Source organism: Apteryx rowi, unplaced genomic scaffold, assembly GCF_003343035.1.
Source record: "Apteryx rowi isolate R43461 unplaced genomic scaffold, aptRow1 scaffold_94, whole genome shotgun sequence".
NCBI lineage: Eukaryota > Metazoa > Chordata > Aves > Apterygiformes > Apterygidae > Apteryx > Apteryx rowi.
The window spans coordinates 1,420,067-1,433,421 of NW_020451249.1; the positions used below are offsets into that span (position 1 = coordinate 1,420,067).

At 37.9% G+C, this 13,355-nt stretch overlaps 1 protein-coding gene across 4 annotated transcripts in view; it reads right to left on the reverse strand.

Moving 5' to 3' along the window:
- ZCCHC14 (zinc finger CCHC-type containing 14) overlaps nucleotides 1-13,355 on the reverse strand; it is a 56,993-nt gene that overhangs the window by 11,724 nt on the left and 31,914 nt on the right. For 2 of the 4 annotated variants that reach the window (XR_003257911.1, XM_026092062.1), the window contains exons 3-7: nucleotides 6,578-6,651; nucleotides 3,704-3,775; nucleotides 3,376-3,485; nucleotides 1,314-1,408; nucleotides 1,173-1,227 (exon numbers count right to left, since the gene is read on the reverse strand). Coding sequence is in view for 3 of the 4 variants with exons in the window: in XM_026092062.1 (XP_025947847.1) it covers nucleotides 1,173-1,227; nucleotides 1,314-1,408; nucleotides 3,376-3,485; nucleotides 3,704-3,775; nucleotides 6,578-6,651 (406 nt within the window). In the remaining variant the exon portion in view is untranslated. The remainder of the gene's footprint in view (nucleotides 1-1,172; nucleotides 1,228-1,313; nucleotides 1,409-3,375; nucleotides 3,486-3,703; nucleotides 3,776-6,577; nucleotides 6,652-13,355) is intronic. The other 2 variants (XM_026092063.1, XM_026092064.1) reach the window with 1 other exon arrangement.

Below are 13,355 nucleotides of genomic sequence, written 5' to 3' on the forward strand. Positions count from 1 at the left end.
CCTTACAAAAGGTAAGAGCAGTTCTTTCCTTCTTTTCCCAAGGCTGACTTGCAGGTCCCTTGCTCACTTTCCTTCCTCCCCCTGGAAGGAAAACCACTGCTGCACAGGGAAACATTCAAACGTGCTGTAGAGAAAAAAGAAGCCCTAGCAGAGACCCTCTAGTCTTCCCTAGCCCCCAGAGACTTTTGTTAGGGATGACCACATCTGTGCTTACAATTAGGTCAATCGTTATTCACTTTATGTATTCTATTTAGCGTCTCCCAATCAAGGACCCACTGTACTAGGTTCCATGCAGCTATATAAAGAAACGACGCTTGCCGTTCAGGAGTGTTTGGCATGTGAACAAGAGTGAATATAGAACACAGCTGGTGGAAGTCACAGAGATTGAGACCGGTATGACTTATGTAGTAAGCAGTGGATCACAAAGAAATCATCCATCACTACAGCTCAACGGTGAAGATTTGCTGCCAATTAGTAGTTACAATTTCAAGCTTTCTGAGAAACGCTGCTTAGAACAGGTTTTCATAGAGCACATTGTCAACAGGAACACGGCAATCGTCTGATCTCATCTCCTGTGTAACGCTGGTCAAAAGGCTTCCCTAAATGTTTCTTTGAACATGCATGTTTCTCAAGACAAGATATCCACTGCTGATTTCATAACTGCCCGTGATGACAGAATCCATCACAACCCTAGCAACCTTGGTCCAATGGTAATTATATTTTATATGCTTTATTTTTGAAGCTGAAGTTGAATTCTATCTTGCATTTCCAGTAACTAGATCATGTTATATTTTGATTCGCAAAACTCAGTTGTCTGTTATCTAAGTTTTGTTGCCTTTGTGATCAACTCACTCCAGATCTTCTCTTCAACCAATTAACCAGACTGAGCTACTGCAGTTATTATTATACAGCATGTTTTTTGAGACACTTAAAGAAAGAACAAATGACAACACTAGAAATGCTAGTACCTTTTACACCCGTATTCCCCCACCATATAGCGGTTATTGAGCAGACCACATGCTGAAGCTAGAGATTCTTAAAATCTTCAACATACTAAAAACTCTACAGATTAATATGAAAGTACAGACTCAAACATTCAAGGAAAGACAAATAATTACCTATGTAAAGGGGTTTTACAACTAACCAGAACAAATATAAACCAGCTATCATACCTTCCAGATGTTCCCAGCGTAGTTCCTACTTTATAAATGGAGGGGTTGCCAGGATCTAAAAACAGAGAACAGAAGTTAAAAATAGCATCAATTTATTGAAGGTAATTCAGTAAAAAAACCCCAAACTTTATTTAAACTTACTTGAACTCTGAAGTTGCTGTGAAGGTGATGAAGTGCTGAAGAACTTTCTGACATGGTCATTTTTCACCACATGGGAAGGTAATGGTGCCAAATACCTGCATGTTTGTGTAAAACAAACAAATCCCCCCATTCTGTTATATTTGAATTGCAGCTCCTTATGCAATCATGACTGTAGACTATAAAAAAATTTTTGAAATTGGTACTGGGGACCTTTCAGGTTAAGAACACCAGGAAATTCTGCATCAAACTACACTTAAAAAGCACATAATATTCTTATCCTTAATGCTACTTAAACTCACGTTACTGTTTTATGTTGCCCTCATTCTGCTTAAAGTTTTAGTTAAAGATGCTAAATTTAAGAGTATGTGCGGCTGAAAGAGTGAACACTTGTAAGAAAAAGTGTGCGAGTATAAACTTGAAAATTTCCTCTCAAATTGTGAAACCAAAGACCATAAAATATAGATGTATCTTCTGTTGTTTTATTTCCTCCTCTTTGAGATAAACAGCAGATGTAGAGTCTGGCAATGTAGGGGAAATGGCTATACAACTTATGTCACATTTTCCCTGGAATTGCTGAGCCTTTTTGAGGGAAATAAAAAAGGTAATCTTCTAAAACTTTGTAAAGTATAAAGTATGTTCTATTGACATTACTAGACTTCTTGTTGTTATGCAAACTTGATTCTCTCTTTTGCCAAACTTATAGATTTGAAAACATATAAAAAGTTGTTAAAAAGAAGAACATTTTGACCATATCTTTATATATGTAATTTAAAAAAACCTTTGGGTAAAAAAATTAATACAACTATACACACATACACACATGAATGTGCTTTCTACCTTGAAAATTCACAGTTCATTTCTGAGTTTTTCAAATACGTAGCACTGAACAAAACAGCTTCCCTCTGCCTCTGTTCCTAAGATACAACCGTTGCTGTGTAAACGCAGATTGCTGCTCTATTAACCTAGATTTGTAGAGACTGTTGCTAGCTAAACAGCAGCAGCGGCAAGCGACAGGCACTCTCTCTTATCCTGCCTAATGCTCCTCAATAGACCGTGATCCTCAAAGCACAGAAGGGACTGTTTGAAATGTTAACACCGCCTKCCATTAAAAATAATCTAGGCATGCACCTGCTGGCTCTGACTGTGGAAAAACAATATCCACTACGGCTCTGGCAACGGGGGGCAGACGTCTGTCTTGATTAGGGATACTAGGCGTTTAGGAAAAGTTCTAAAAAATGTGATTTCATATTTTAAATGCTATTTCATACTTAGCATTGATAAAGACAGTAATAGCCGAAATTATTTTCTGCTCCTCAAATTATCCTAGCAAAATGATTTCAATATTTAAAAAAGAAAGAGATGATGTGACCTTCCATGGCTGATGATTTTCAAAATGGTTTAGTTTAGATAATGGCCAGGTAATTTGTGATAATGTGAGGAGGTACCATCTAAGGCTTCAAAAATTTCTTAACTGTTAAGGGTTACCAACAGTTTAATGGCTACAAAGGTATACACAAAGCATTTTAAAGAAGCATACCTACCTTTTAAAAATTAAAGTAAAATAAATGCCACGACAACCTAAAAAACCTGGGACAAAATAATATAAAACTGCCTGAAGGGATAACAAAAAAATAAAAGATCCCCACAACCCAGCCCTCAATACAGAAGGAAGACTATTCAGGAAACTGCTTTTCCCTGTGTTTTCTCTTCTTTTTTTTTTTTTAAACCAGTTTTGGCTATTTTTGGAGCTTAAACCAATCTTTTGCAAAGCCATTGCTCCCATATTGATTTCTACCAAAGTGCTGAAGAAAAGTTAACCCTCCAGAAAGTTTAATAAAGTACATTATGACCGTATTTATTTCTGAATAAAGAATCTCTGCAAAATTCTTATGTACTGAAATTAGCAAAACATCAAGGAATAAGGTCTGCAGAATCGGGCTCTAAGTTCTTGAAAGGAATTTAGAATACAGCCATAACATTTCCATCTCCTGTTTCTTTCTTCCACTTTGTGAGAAAAGCCAAATGGCAAGTTAAAAAACAAGCACACAACAAAACAGCATACCGAAGGTCTGATTCCAGGTCTATGTGGTTCCGTTCTAGGTAAAATGAATCTGGACCAGCTAGGCAAGGAATGAATTTCTCCAAGTTTTCCTCTGGATACAGCTGAGACAGCTAAAGGTGGAGGATATTTCAAATAGAAAAATAAGTGAAAAGAAGACCTGTTACCAGTTATATAAGATTCAAGGAACAGCAATTTACAAGTCAAATATTTTATGAAATTCAATCTATTTGCATTATGTCAGTACATTTAGAAAAATGACATTGAACAAAATTACATATTGGTACAAAACATTCCTGCATTTTCAAAGTACACTTCATAACTCCTTTACCTTTGAAATAAATTCAGTCACTTCAATGGAAGATTTGGTTACCAACGTCACTGAAGAGTCAGACCACAGGACCTTAAAAAGTGAAATGCATTCGGTTTAGTAAACAGTAGTCAGGGATTTAAGGGTGGTCTTAACAGCTCAAGCTCAAAAATAGGTATCAGATGTTTATTTCACCCACTATGTGAAAGAAAGTGTGTAACGTGTGGCATCAACACGGAAAAACTTTTCTGTGCACAAGTAACTATTACTCAGTCCTCCCTCCCTGTCTGATTCTTGCTAGCTGCTATTATACTTAACAACTGTTCTGAATTCTTAAAAAAGCACTTCATCGTTTACACAGCCGCTGCACACTGCAGACATCCAGTATTAAGAAAGAGACTACAAACTAATGGAAATTTTTTTCTTCCTATTGTTAAAGAAAACAGCTGGTTTGTAGAATCCGTTGTACAGTATGAACAACTCATCGCAGCACAACAGTGCCTATTTATAATTAATCAACTCCATATGCAGCGCAAAGTTGAAAATGGCAGCAAAAGACCCCACTGCCAAAAAAGCAAAACCTTGCAAATGTTCCTGTTCTAGCCATGCTCTTCAGACACCATCTTGCATATGCCCTAGAAAAAGGAAACAGTTCAGTATCTCTTCCCATATGCTTTCTGTATTAAGTCATTACATTCTCAAATATAGAGGTACTTATTGGTTGGTAAATGATTAGTTTAACTGAGCCAAAAGTCAGGCTTTCTTGGCATAAAGAATATCAGAAGAGACTGGCTAGCATTACTAATGAATGATAAGTTCCTTCGGACTTATCTAGTCAATGCATTTGGAAGGCATATGAATCTTCAGCAGTTATATATGGGAAGAAGCTGTTTTTATGTGTTTCAGAATCAGGAAGCTTTTCTCTCACATGACACCAGTTTCAATGACAACTCAAAACATACACAAAGATTTTCCAGCCACCAGAATGCTGCCAAAAAGACTGGTGAGAGGAGAGTATTTCAAAATATATTACATAATGGAGGAATTTCCTCTCTGCAGAGCTGTTACACAAAAAGTARGAAAAAAAGAAAAGAAGAAAGAAAACCTAAGCAGTTTCTGGTTTTACAAAGCCTGTATGCTTTTTTAAGTTCATGATAAATTAGTATGGTTTTTAAGATTCACAAGAAGTTTCAGAAAATATAGGAGATATTTCTTTTTCTTTCTGGTTCTTTCCTTTGAAAACTTGTTATAATTTTCAATACTTACAAAACAATAATGTGACCTGTAAATGCAGGGAACAGCAGCAATGCCAAGTAATGTTGAAAACACCAAACTGCTCTCTATTGGCCTCCTATTCCGAGCAACAAGGCTACTAAACAAAAGCTTTACCACTTGGGTTTCTAAACCAGCAAACAGCAATTTATTAGCTCAGCTAAACTATGCAATGTGCTTTCAGACATTTACAAGCTGTCTAATGAAATGTTGCTCTCTACTGATACAAGTAATTTTTTGATACTTATACAAGAATTTATAATGGGAAAGATAGTCCATGGGATCCTAACACGCAACTGGAGTTCACACAGCTACATACTTGATAACAATTTAAAAAAACCCTCAAAAATGCTTTCTAATATTGATGATATTTGGCATACTTACAATTCAGACAATTTAGAACATTATCAGTGAATCAAGTCATGCAGAGGTTAACACTGTCAATGTCACGAGCAGAGAGCAAACTGCTGCTCTATCTAATGTAGTAGCTTTAAAGAACAACTGTTTTGGTAAAAGTGTTAGATATTTGAAATTCTGCTGTTCATATCCTGTCCATTTCCAGATTCTCCTTTTCTCACTGTTGGCTCTGCTGCTTCATTAAGTAAAGCAGAGACATTTTCTGGGCTTTGCGTTCTGAGTTTTGGAATACGTTGTTCAAACCAGACAGGAGAAAAGCATTTTGTCATTCTTCCTCTCCAGAATCCAGTCTTCCACCATTAACACAAGTTTTCAGAGAATGAGATCGTAAGTTCAGAGAAACTGTGAGCAATCGTATTACTTCACTGTTTTACAAACTGAACCACCAAAAGCCACACGAAGGGGAGGGGGGGCACTTCTCCTAGTAGCTTGTGGCTAACCTCTCATTCCAAAAACTGTTCTCATTTCCAGTTTGAGTGCATCTGGCTTCAGTCTTCAGTGAATGGTTCCTGTTATGCCTTTTTCTGTTACACTAATGACCCCTTTAATATATATATTTTTTCTTTTGAACACACTTTTATATAATACTGAAGTCATGTTCCAGTGAAGTCTCTCACTACATGGCATTTTCCTAGTACTAGACTTGAATAATTTACATAGCTATTTTCTAAACTCTTCAAAATCCTTTTTAAAACAGTAACATCTGAACGATATGCCACATTCTCACCTTCCCCTCAGTGCTGAATACAAAGAAAAATGACCATTCTACCTCTTCTCCCATAGGCACAGGGTTTCCATTTGCTACAACACTGCCCTAAGAGTCCAAGTTCTCTTGTTTGTCCAGAATAAGATTTAAATTCTTTTTAGTTTCAGCTTTCCAGGACACAGATTCCCATTGTGGACTTGAGACATGAATTATTTTGCTTTCTTAAATGCATACTTGGTCACAACTGGCTGCATTAGAGTGAATTTTGTTTGTCTGTGTCCCACTTACCAGACAATCTGCATCATCCACAAATTTCAGTCAACAGCAATTTTAAGACTTCTTCCACATCACACAAAAAAATGACCAGCATCTATCCCTGAGGAGCTCCAGTAGATCAATTTCTGTGAACTACCAACGAGGTTTCAGAATTTCTTTAATTCCTTTTTAAGTGTTACTCTCCCTTCCCTAAGGGTGCAAAAAAGCCAATCACCAAAACTCACCTCAAAGGAATATTCAACATTTCTTTCATTCTTCTTGTGTGCCAGTCCCTTTAGTTCCACTTTTTCAACACTTACTATGAGAAAGCAAAGAAATGAGAAGAATGAGAAGGATATTCTTAAACGCACATTAAAGTGATTATTCTTTGGTAGTGCCAGAATGTGCTTTGAGAGTATTTGACTTCCGGCAGTGTTACAGGCATATGCTTCAYGCTTGCCTCCCTCAGCCTTTAGGAGGGCTGGTACTCACTGAACAGGTAACTGTTCCACGTTGCTTTCAATTATCTTTCAAAGCGTGCTCCTGGCTTAGTTTCGACCATCACCCAACCAATACTCTAAATGTAAAACTCTTAATTTCTTCATGGCCTTATCATTGCACTCATCAGCATAGGAACAGAACGCTACACAAACRTGTATGGATTTATTTTAATAACTTCAATAGCAAGTAGCCAAGTATCGTCCCTCTTTTTGCAGATGAAAAGCTGTGTATATACAGCTCACTGTACATATTACATTTTCACTGGGCAGGTCAAACGAGCAAAATCCAGAGCCCTGCCATTTTGTTTCTGAGAAAACACAGTTTACAAAATTTCTACCTGTTTTCAAGACTATAGACTTAAGACTCAGATGTGTTTATCTTTTTTGTTAATATAAGTTGCATGACAAAACAGTTACACTACAAAAATCACAGCAACACACTGTTTCAGGCATCTGGTTTCATCAGCCTAGCATCTCTCTATTCCCCATAGCGGGACTCCAGCCAAAGCTCTTCCATGGCCAACCTGGAGCTTGTTTTTTCTCCAGCTGAAACAATCATGACCTGTTCTGAAATCTTTACCTTAGACATTTAAAAAATTCTGTTGTGTCCTGTTGATTTTTAAARTGTTACAACCTAGATCTTGGCTTTTTTAAAGACCTCCTCTTCCAGCCTTCTTATTTATCTGCAGCCAAAATTTTTAGAAGTGTCAAGTTTTAAAAGATCTGTAGATATTTGTACCTTCTGGTCTTTAAAACACAGAATTAGCATTCCCTTTATGATTACCTCAGCTGTTCACTATGGAATTCCCAAGTACAATAATGCAAATTCCTAAACTTATGAATAATGTCAGTTTGTTACTTATTTTCTTCTATATCTTATTCTTTTTGCAGAGACTTGCTCCACTTTAAGTTTTCAGTGAATTTCTCTCACACTTTTGGAATGATTTTACAGTACTAGCTTGCTGTTACACTGTATGCTGAACATCACAGGAATAAATCTTCTGCATGCCAGATACCGATGAGTTATCTAGACAGTAGCATAAAGATTTAAACGTGCTTTGAAGTGGTTCAAAGCTGTTCTTGCCATTTGAAGAAAAACCTACCTCGGTATGCTTATCTAAGAGAATCCAGGGCACCCTTGGTTGTGCTCACAGTTAAAATATGCTGAATGCTGATTAGAATGATACCTACTTAAGATTTATCATAACGGGGAAGAACTTGGTAAAGTGGATACTGAGTGAGGATTTCACCACCATACTGCTGGTGAAACAGCTGACCGATGAGCAAATAATTTGTAGAAAGGCTAGTGTCAACTGCTGCGACATATGTTTTTGCAGTAGGACAAAGAAAGCCATATAGATATGCAAGTGTTACTTAACAGGATATTTACAGCAAATCCAGTGGTACTTTACTGAAACTGTTTCAAATAGCATTCAAATACTGTCTCTGATATCTATTCATTATTCCTCTAGAGTAATTCAAGCTAAATAGGAATACCCGTCAACATAAAATGAAACTATTTTTGTTTTACTGCGTGGGTTAATAACAAACTTTAGGTTGCCTCATGGAATTTGTTGCGCTGACAGTTACATGACCTTTCATGCTAAAGTTCGGGTCTGAACTTGTTCAGTTAATATAATTGCTGCAGTGAATTTATCCTCCGGAAAATAATTGCAATTAGCAAAGTGAATCATTATGTAGGTATTTCTGCACTGACTGCAGAGATTCTGCACTGAATCTCTAAGATTCAGTCTGTTTTAGAGCATGAAATAAAGTTCATTATACAGCAGTAACATGCTTCTATGGACAATTGTCTGGACAATTTTTAATGTGATACAAAGTGCCCCAGTAATTTTCTCTCAACAAGTTAAAACCATGAAAAATATCATTAGTCTAACAAAGTCTAGAGTTCTTGTTAAATTCATTGAGTCGTATAAATTTGTTATTTGATCTCCCAGCATGCTAGCCTTTGGACTGCTATTTAACCTATGGTTGATTTTATTAAATAACTTTCCTAAATCTGCCATGAAGCTTAACTTTATTCAGAGCAATCGATCACACAAAACTTAGGAAGAGAAAACTGCCATCTACCAAGCAGGAGTGAGCAGTTTTTAAAAGGAAAACGAAAACAGAACCTTTGCTGTATTTACTCACAAAACCATAGGAAATTGCTCAAAGAGCTGACTCTAACCAGTATCACTGTAACTGACTCCGTGACCAGAAAAACCTTCATCCAGAATTAAGGCCACATGATACTGTTGTGCTTTCAGGATGCTGAACTCAGCAAAACTCAAGTTTCCTAAACCAGCACATTAAAAAAAAAAAGTTAGCATTTCAAATTTAGGAGACAGTGCAAACATACTCGCACTGGCTATCTTAAATCTGAGCTTTAGGTGCGGAATGAATCAAAGGGAGCTCATCTGCAAATATCCCAGCTCTGCTCGCTACGTTAGGCTTTGCTGTTGCGCAGGGGTCAGGAACCGACTGGAGCAGCCTGGCAAGGTATCAGTCACGATACCAGACCTATGAGAGACCTTTCCCTCTGCTCCTTTCTCCCAGCACTTCCCAGTAAAATGATCCGAGAAAAGCACATGCACGTGCGTGCATGCACCTCATTCACTGCTAGACTTCCTAAGCTGCATTGGCTATGGGGCGCAGAAGACTTCCGGGCATAGGGATTCATCCATAATTACCTGGGAAATGAGGCAAACACTGGGTTTAAAGGCAGGTAAGTGGARTAGGGAGTTGGATGATATCACAAATGCAACGTGGAAATGTGGATAGAAAGATAATGGAGGTTTCTAAGACTTCAGCACTGTGGAAGAGGCTCCCCTTGAGGCTGTGGCAGCCCATAACCAGGGTACAAACACGTGCGTTATAACTGTTTCATGGCACCATGCAGAGTACTGGGACATATCCACACAACTCTAAGCATGTATTTCCTGGTTACCAAGAATCCGATTTTGAAATACTTGAATCTTTGTATTTTGCTGAACTCTGGTCTGAAAGGGCAACAGACAGCAGGAAACAATTTCTTTCACTAGCAAAGGTTTTCTATCACTGAATTTCCTAAGTGTTTTTTTTTTAAAACTTTATTTGCTGCTTTCATTTGTACACAAGAGAAGTATTCTGCACATAGTTATCAATCGTGCACAGAACTGTAGTTAGCACAGAGACTTGCATTTGAACTACTATAGCAGAGAGGCCACAGCAAGTACTGCTATGTGATTAACTCCACCTCGAACTTTATTATAACACAACAGGGATCATGTCACACAGACGTCCAGACAGCATAACAGCTAACATAGCTTAAAGATAAAACAAACAGGATCTTCTCCTGGTTCATGAGGGTTTGTGCAGTGGTTCTAGTCAACTTCCAGCACAAGAAGAAGAAGAAAAGATGCTGCTTTGCCATCCTTTGGAGATACCCTGCAAGGCAAAGGCCTGCCAGTATTTCCCATTACCCTTTTGATTAGCTTTTCAGAAGCCTGTGAAGTTGCTCACCGCTTTGATAGTGATTGTTATTGCAAACAGGCCATAAGCAGCAGCTCACTGCGCTACTGGGAACGCAGCAGCCGTTTGGGTTAGGTTTCATTCCGGGTTTTGTTTTACAACCCAAGGCAGCACTCAAGGGAAATGCTGCACTCTCCCTCCCCCAAATAACTCGCACCTTCCCCCACGTTGTTCAATAATCCCAGGACTTCTGCCCATCTGGCGACTCTCAGTAACTGAAACTCCCCGCTACAGGCCAGCTAGTTCTTTTCCCATATGCCGGAGTAACTTGTATCATCATTAGTATTTCCTGGTTCTCAGATGTTAACATTTGTTTTAGCTTCCCAAACCTCCCCCTCCCCAACTCATTCAGAATTGCAGAAAAAGGGAAAGGCTTTGAGGGACATATTCCAGCATTTCTTTCTTACTGCAAATGTGTGCATCTCTACACAAGGTTTTAAACTAGTATGAAAAGAAAATAAAATGGAGAAAAATTAAAACCAACTAGTCTGTAAATGAAGCTCATCATCTTGAATCTTGTTGGCAGTTGTTGCTTAGCTGCTAATTTGTCTTTTCTCCTTTTCAAATATAAGTAGACCTAATGCTTTTTTCCTACTGTTCCAGAATTTCAAGGTAAAACAGATCCAGCAAGTTAAGACATTTTATTCACTTCTGTGCCCTCCAATTCTAGCCTGAGATTTTTACCCATTTGGCTGATGTTTAGTGCATTAAACACCTGATGAACTGAGTTTTGCAAAGGCAGAAATGAACAAACTACTCCTCCCCTCTCCTGCCAATGTAGGAAACCCTCTGGCTTTCTCCGTGTCATTCCTCGCCCAGCCTCTCCCTCTGAAAGAGGGAATCTTCGGCTGTAATTCCGTACCTACATGCAAGAGGAAAGAGGACATCTGAGGCCACACTCTGTGGTTAGCCCTTTCCCTCCCAAAATGTCAGCACCTACATATTCAAGTGAAAGACTGGTTCAAATGCTTTAGGATTCAAGTGTAGTTTGAAAATCTACACAGAACAGAGGACCAGGGCTCCTGAGACACTCCTAGTGGGTCAAGGAAAGGACTGAAGCATCTCAGTCATCACGTGAACTTTTTTCTCCTCCAGTATATATGGGCAGCAGCAGAAAAACTTCATTTTGGAAGTTGCCTCAATATTCCTTTGTGGGACATTTTTGTACCTCCCTCTTTAAACTTATGGAGAAAGCTACTGTTAACTGGTAAGGGGACTAGATAGATGAATGTGCCAGTCCAGATGTGCCACTTATGTTCCTATTGGAAAAGTAAAAAATCCAAGAGAATCCTAACTGTTGACTTAGAGCTAAATCCTCCCTTGTGTCAGCAGGGGCAGTATTCATACTATTTTAGCACTGACACCAGCATTCTAAAAATCAAATCAAATCCCCTTTCCATCTTTCTGGGAGTAACATCATTCTGTGCACGTTCTACTGTGCAGATCAATATAATTTGTGCCAGCATATGGTTTTCCTTTTTGATTTTGTGAATAGATTTACACAGTGCCCTTTTTAGCAGTTTTTTTAATCAAAGGCTGACCATGCATGAGCGGCTAGAGTCTTTTTTGTATTGACACTAGATGAGAAGTACAGATAGACTGCAAGTCAGAAGCCCATCACAAGAGCTGAGCAACTGGGTAAGAATGAACACCACTGAAGCTCCTAGGAAGAATTTACCACATCCAGCCTGAAAGTAGTTTATAGTCCATATGTAAATAGGCAATTATTTTCTTTTATTAAATCACTGCATATAGCTTCAGCTTGTATGGCATGTTGATAAATACTGTTCTATTGAATTCAGATAGCAAAATTTGAGTGCCAAGGGACTTTGACTCAATGCAGCTCTTGAGACATGGTACTTGAAAAAGATGAAAAATGCTACAATCTATTTTTAAGAAAGAAAATTCATAAGTGAGCTCCTGTGATTTGTTATATGGGAGACTACATAATCATAATTGCTTATAGATTTTAAAGATTTATTGGTTTCATTCATGAAGTTATATCTTCATAGAAACAAGCAAAGACAAATAGGCCATGTCCTCTTATTTTTCTAAAATAAAGGACTACCTCAAGCAGCATTACTCAACTTGTACACAACTGGTGTCCATTAGATTATCAAAAGGTAATCCACAAAGTGACTGCACAAAACCTGAAACAATAAAAAMCAGAAACAAATTCCCCATTCAACCCTCAAACCGCCAATATTTATATTCCCCACACATACCACAGGCAAACAAAAATGAGGTAGGACAGAAATAAAAGTTTATCTATTCCTTTTGTAATTTCAAAGCACAGATACAGTAACAAAGCACAAGAAATCACAAGAAATTTTCTGCGAAAAGGTCAGCTAGTCCTCTGATTACAAAAAAGCTTAGAAATTGCTTATAAGGAGCAGCTTATGAGTGTTTTTGTCTGCTTTTTAAAGAGCTTCTTGTTTTTGCATTTGTTTGTTTTTTTTAAAAAAGCTTTTTATCTAGGATATGACAGAGAATGAAAAAAGCTAAGTAGAGATTCACTCTCCCTCTTACCAAATATACTGATCCATTTCTACCACAAACATACAACACTAAGTTTTCTAATGAACTAAATGTATTTTGTTTCACTAGCCTTCTGCTTCTCAGAACTTTAATTATTCATGTACTGGAATGCTGGAGGCCTGAAGAAAACCTACAGCATCAAATATTAGGTTTTCAAAGCACACAGAAATGGCTGGCCAGAGGTCTGTAAGACAAACAGCAAGATGAAATTAATGAGAACCCAGAGCTAAACTCAGGTATTGATCAGCATCTTTCATGTTGCCAAGTTTGGTATTAATGATATGGCCCAGGACCTCAGATTGGGTGAGTTTCAAACAGTAGAGAGTACTACAATATTAACTTGAAACAGCTTTGCTATTAAAGCCAAGAAAAGGCTGATACCGTTGATCTGTCCCTGAGACATCTTCAGAGGAAGATTCCACTTGGGGAGCGTCCCTGAGACCTCACCCTCCAAAACTCGAACTTTCAAACT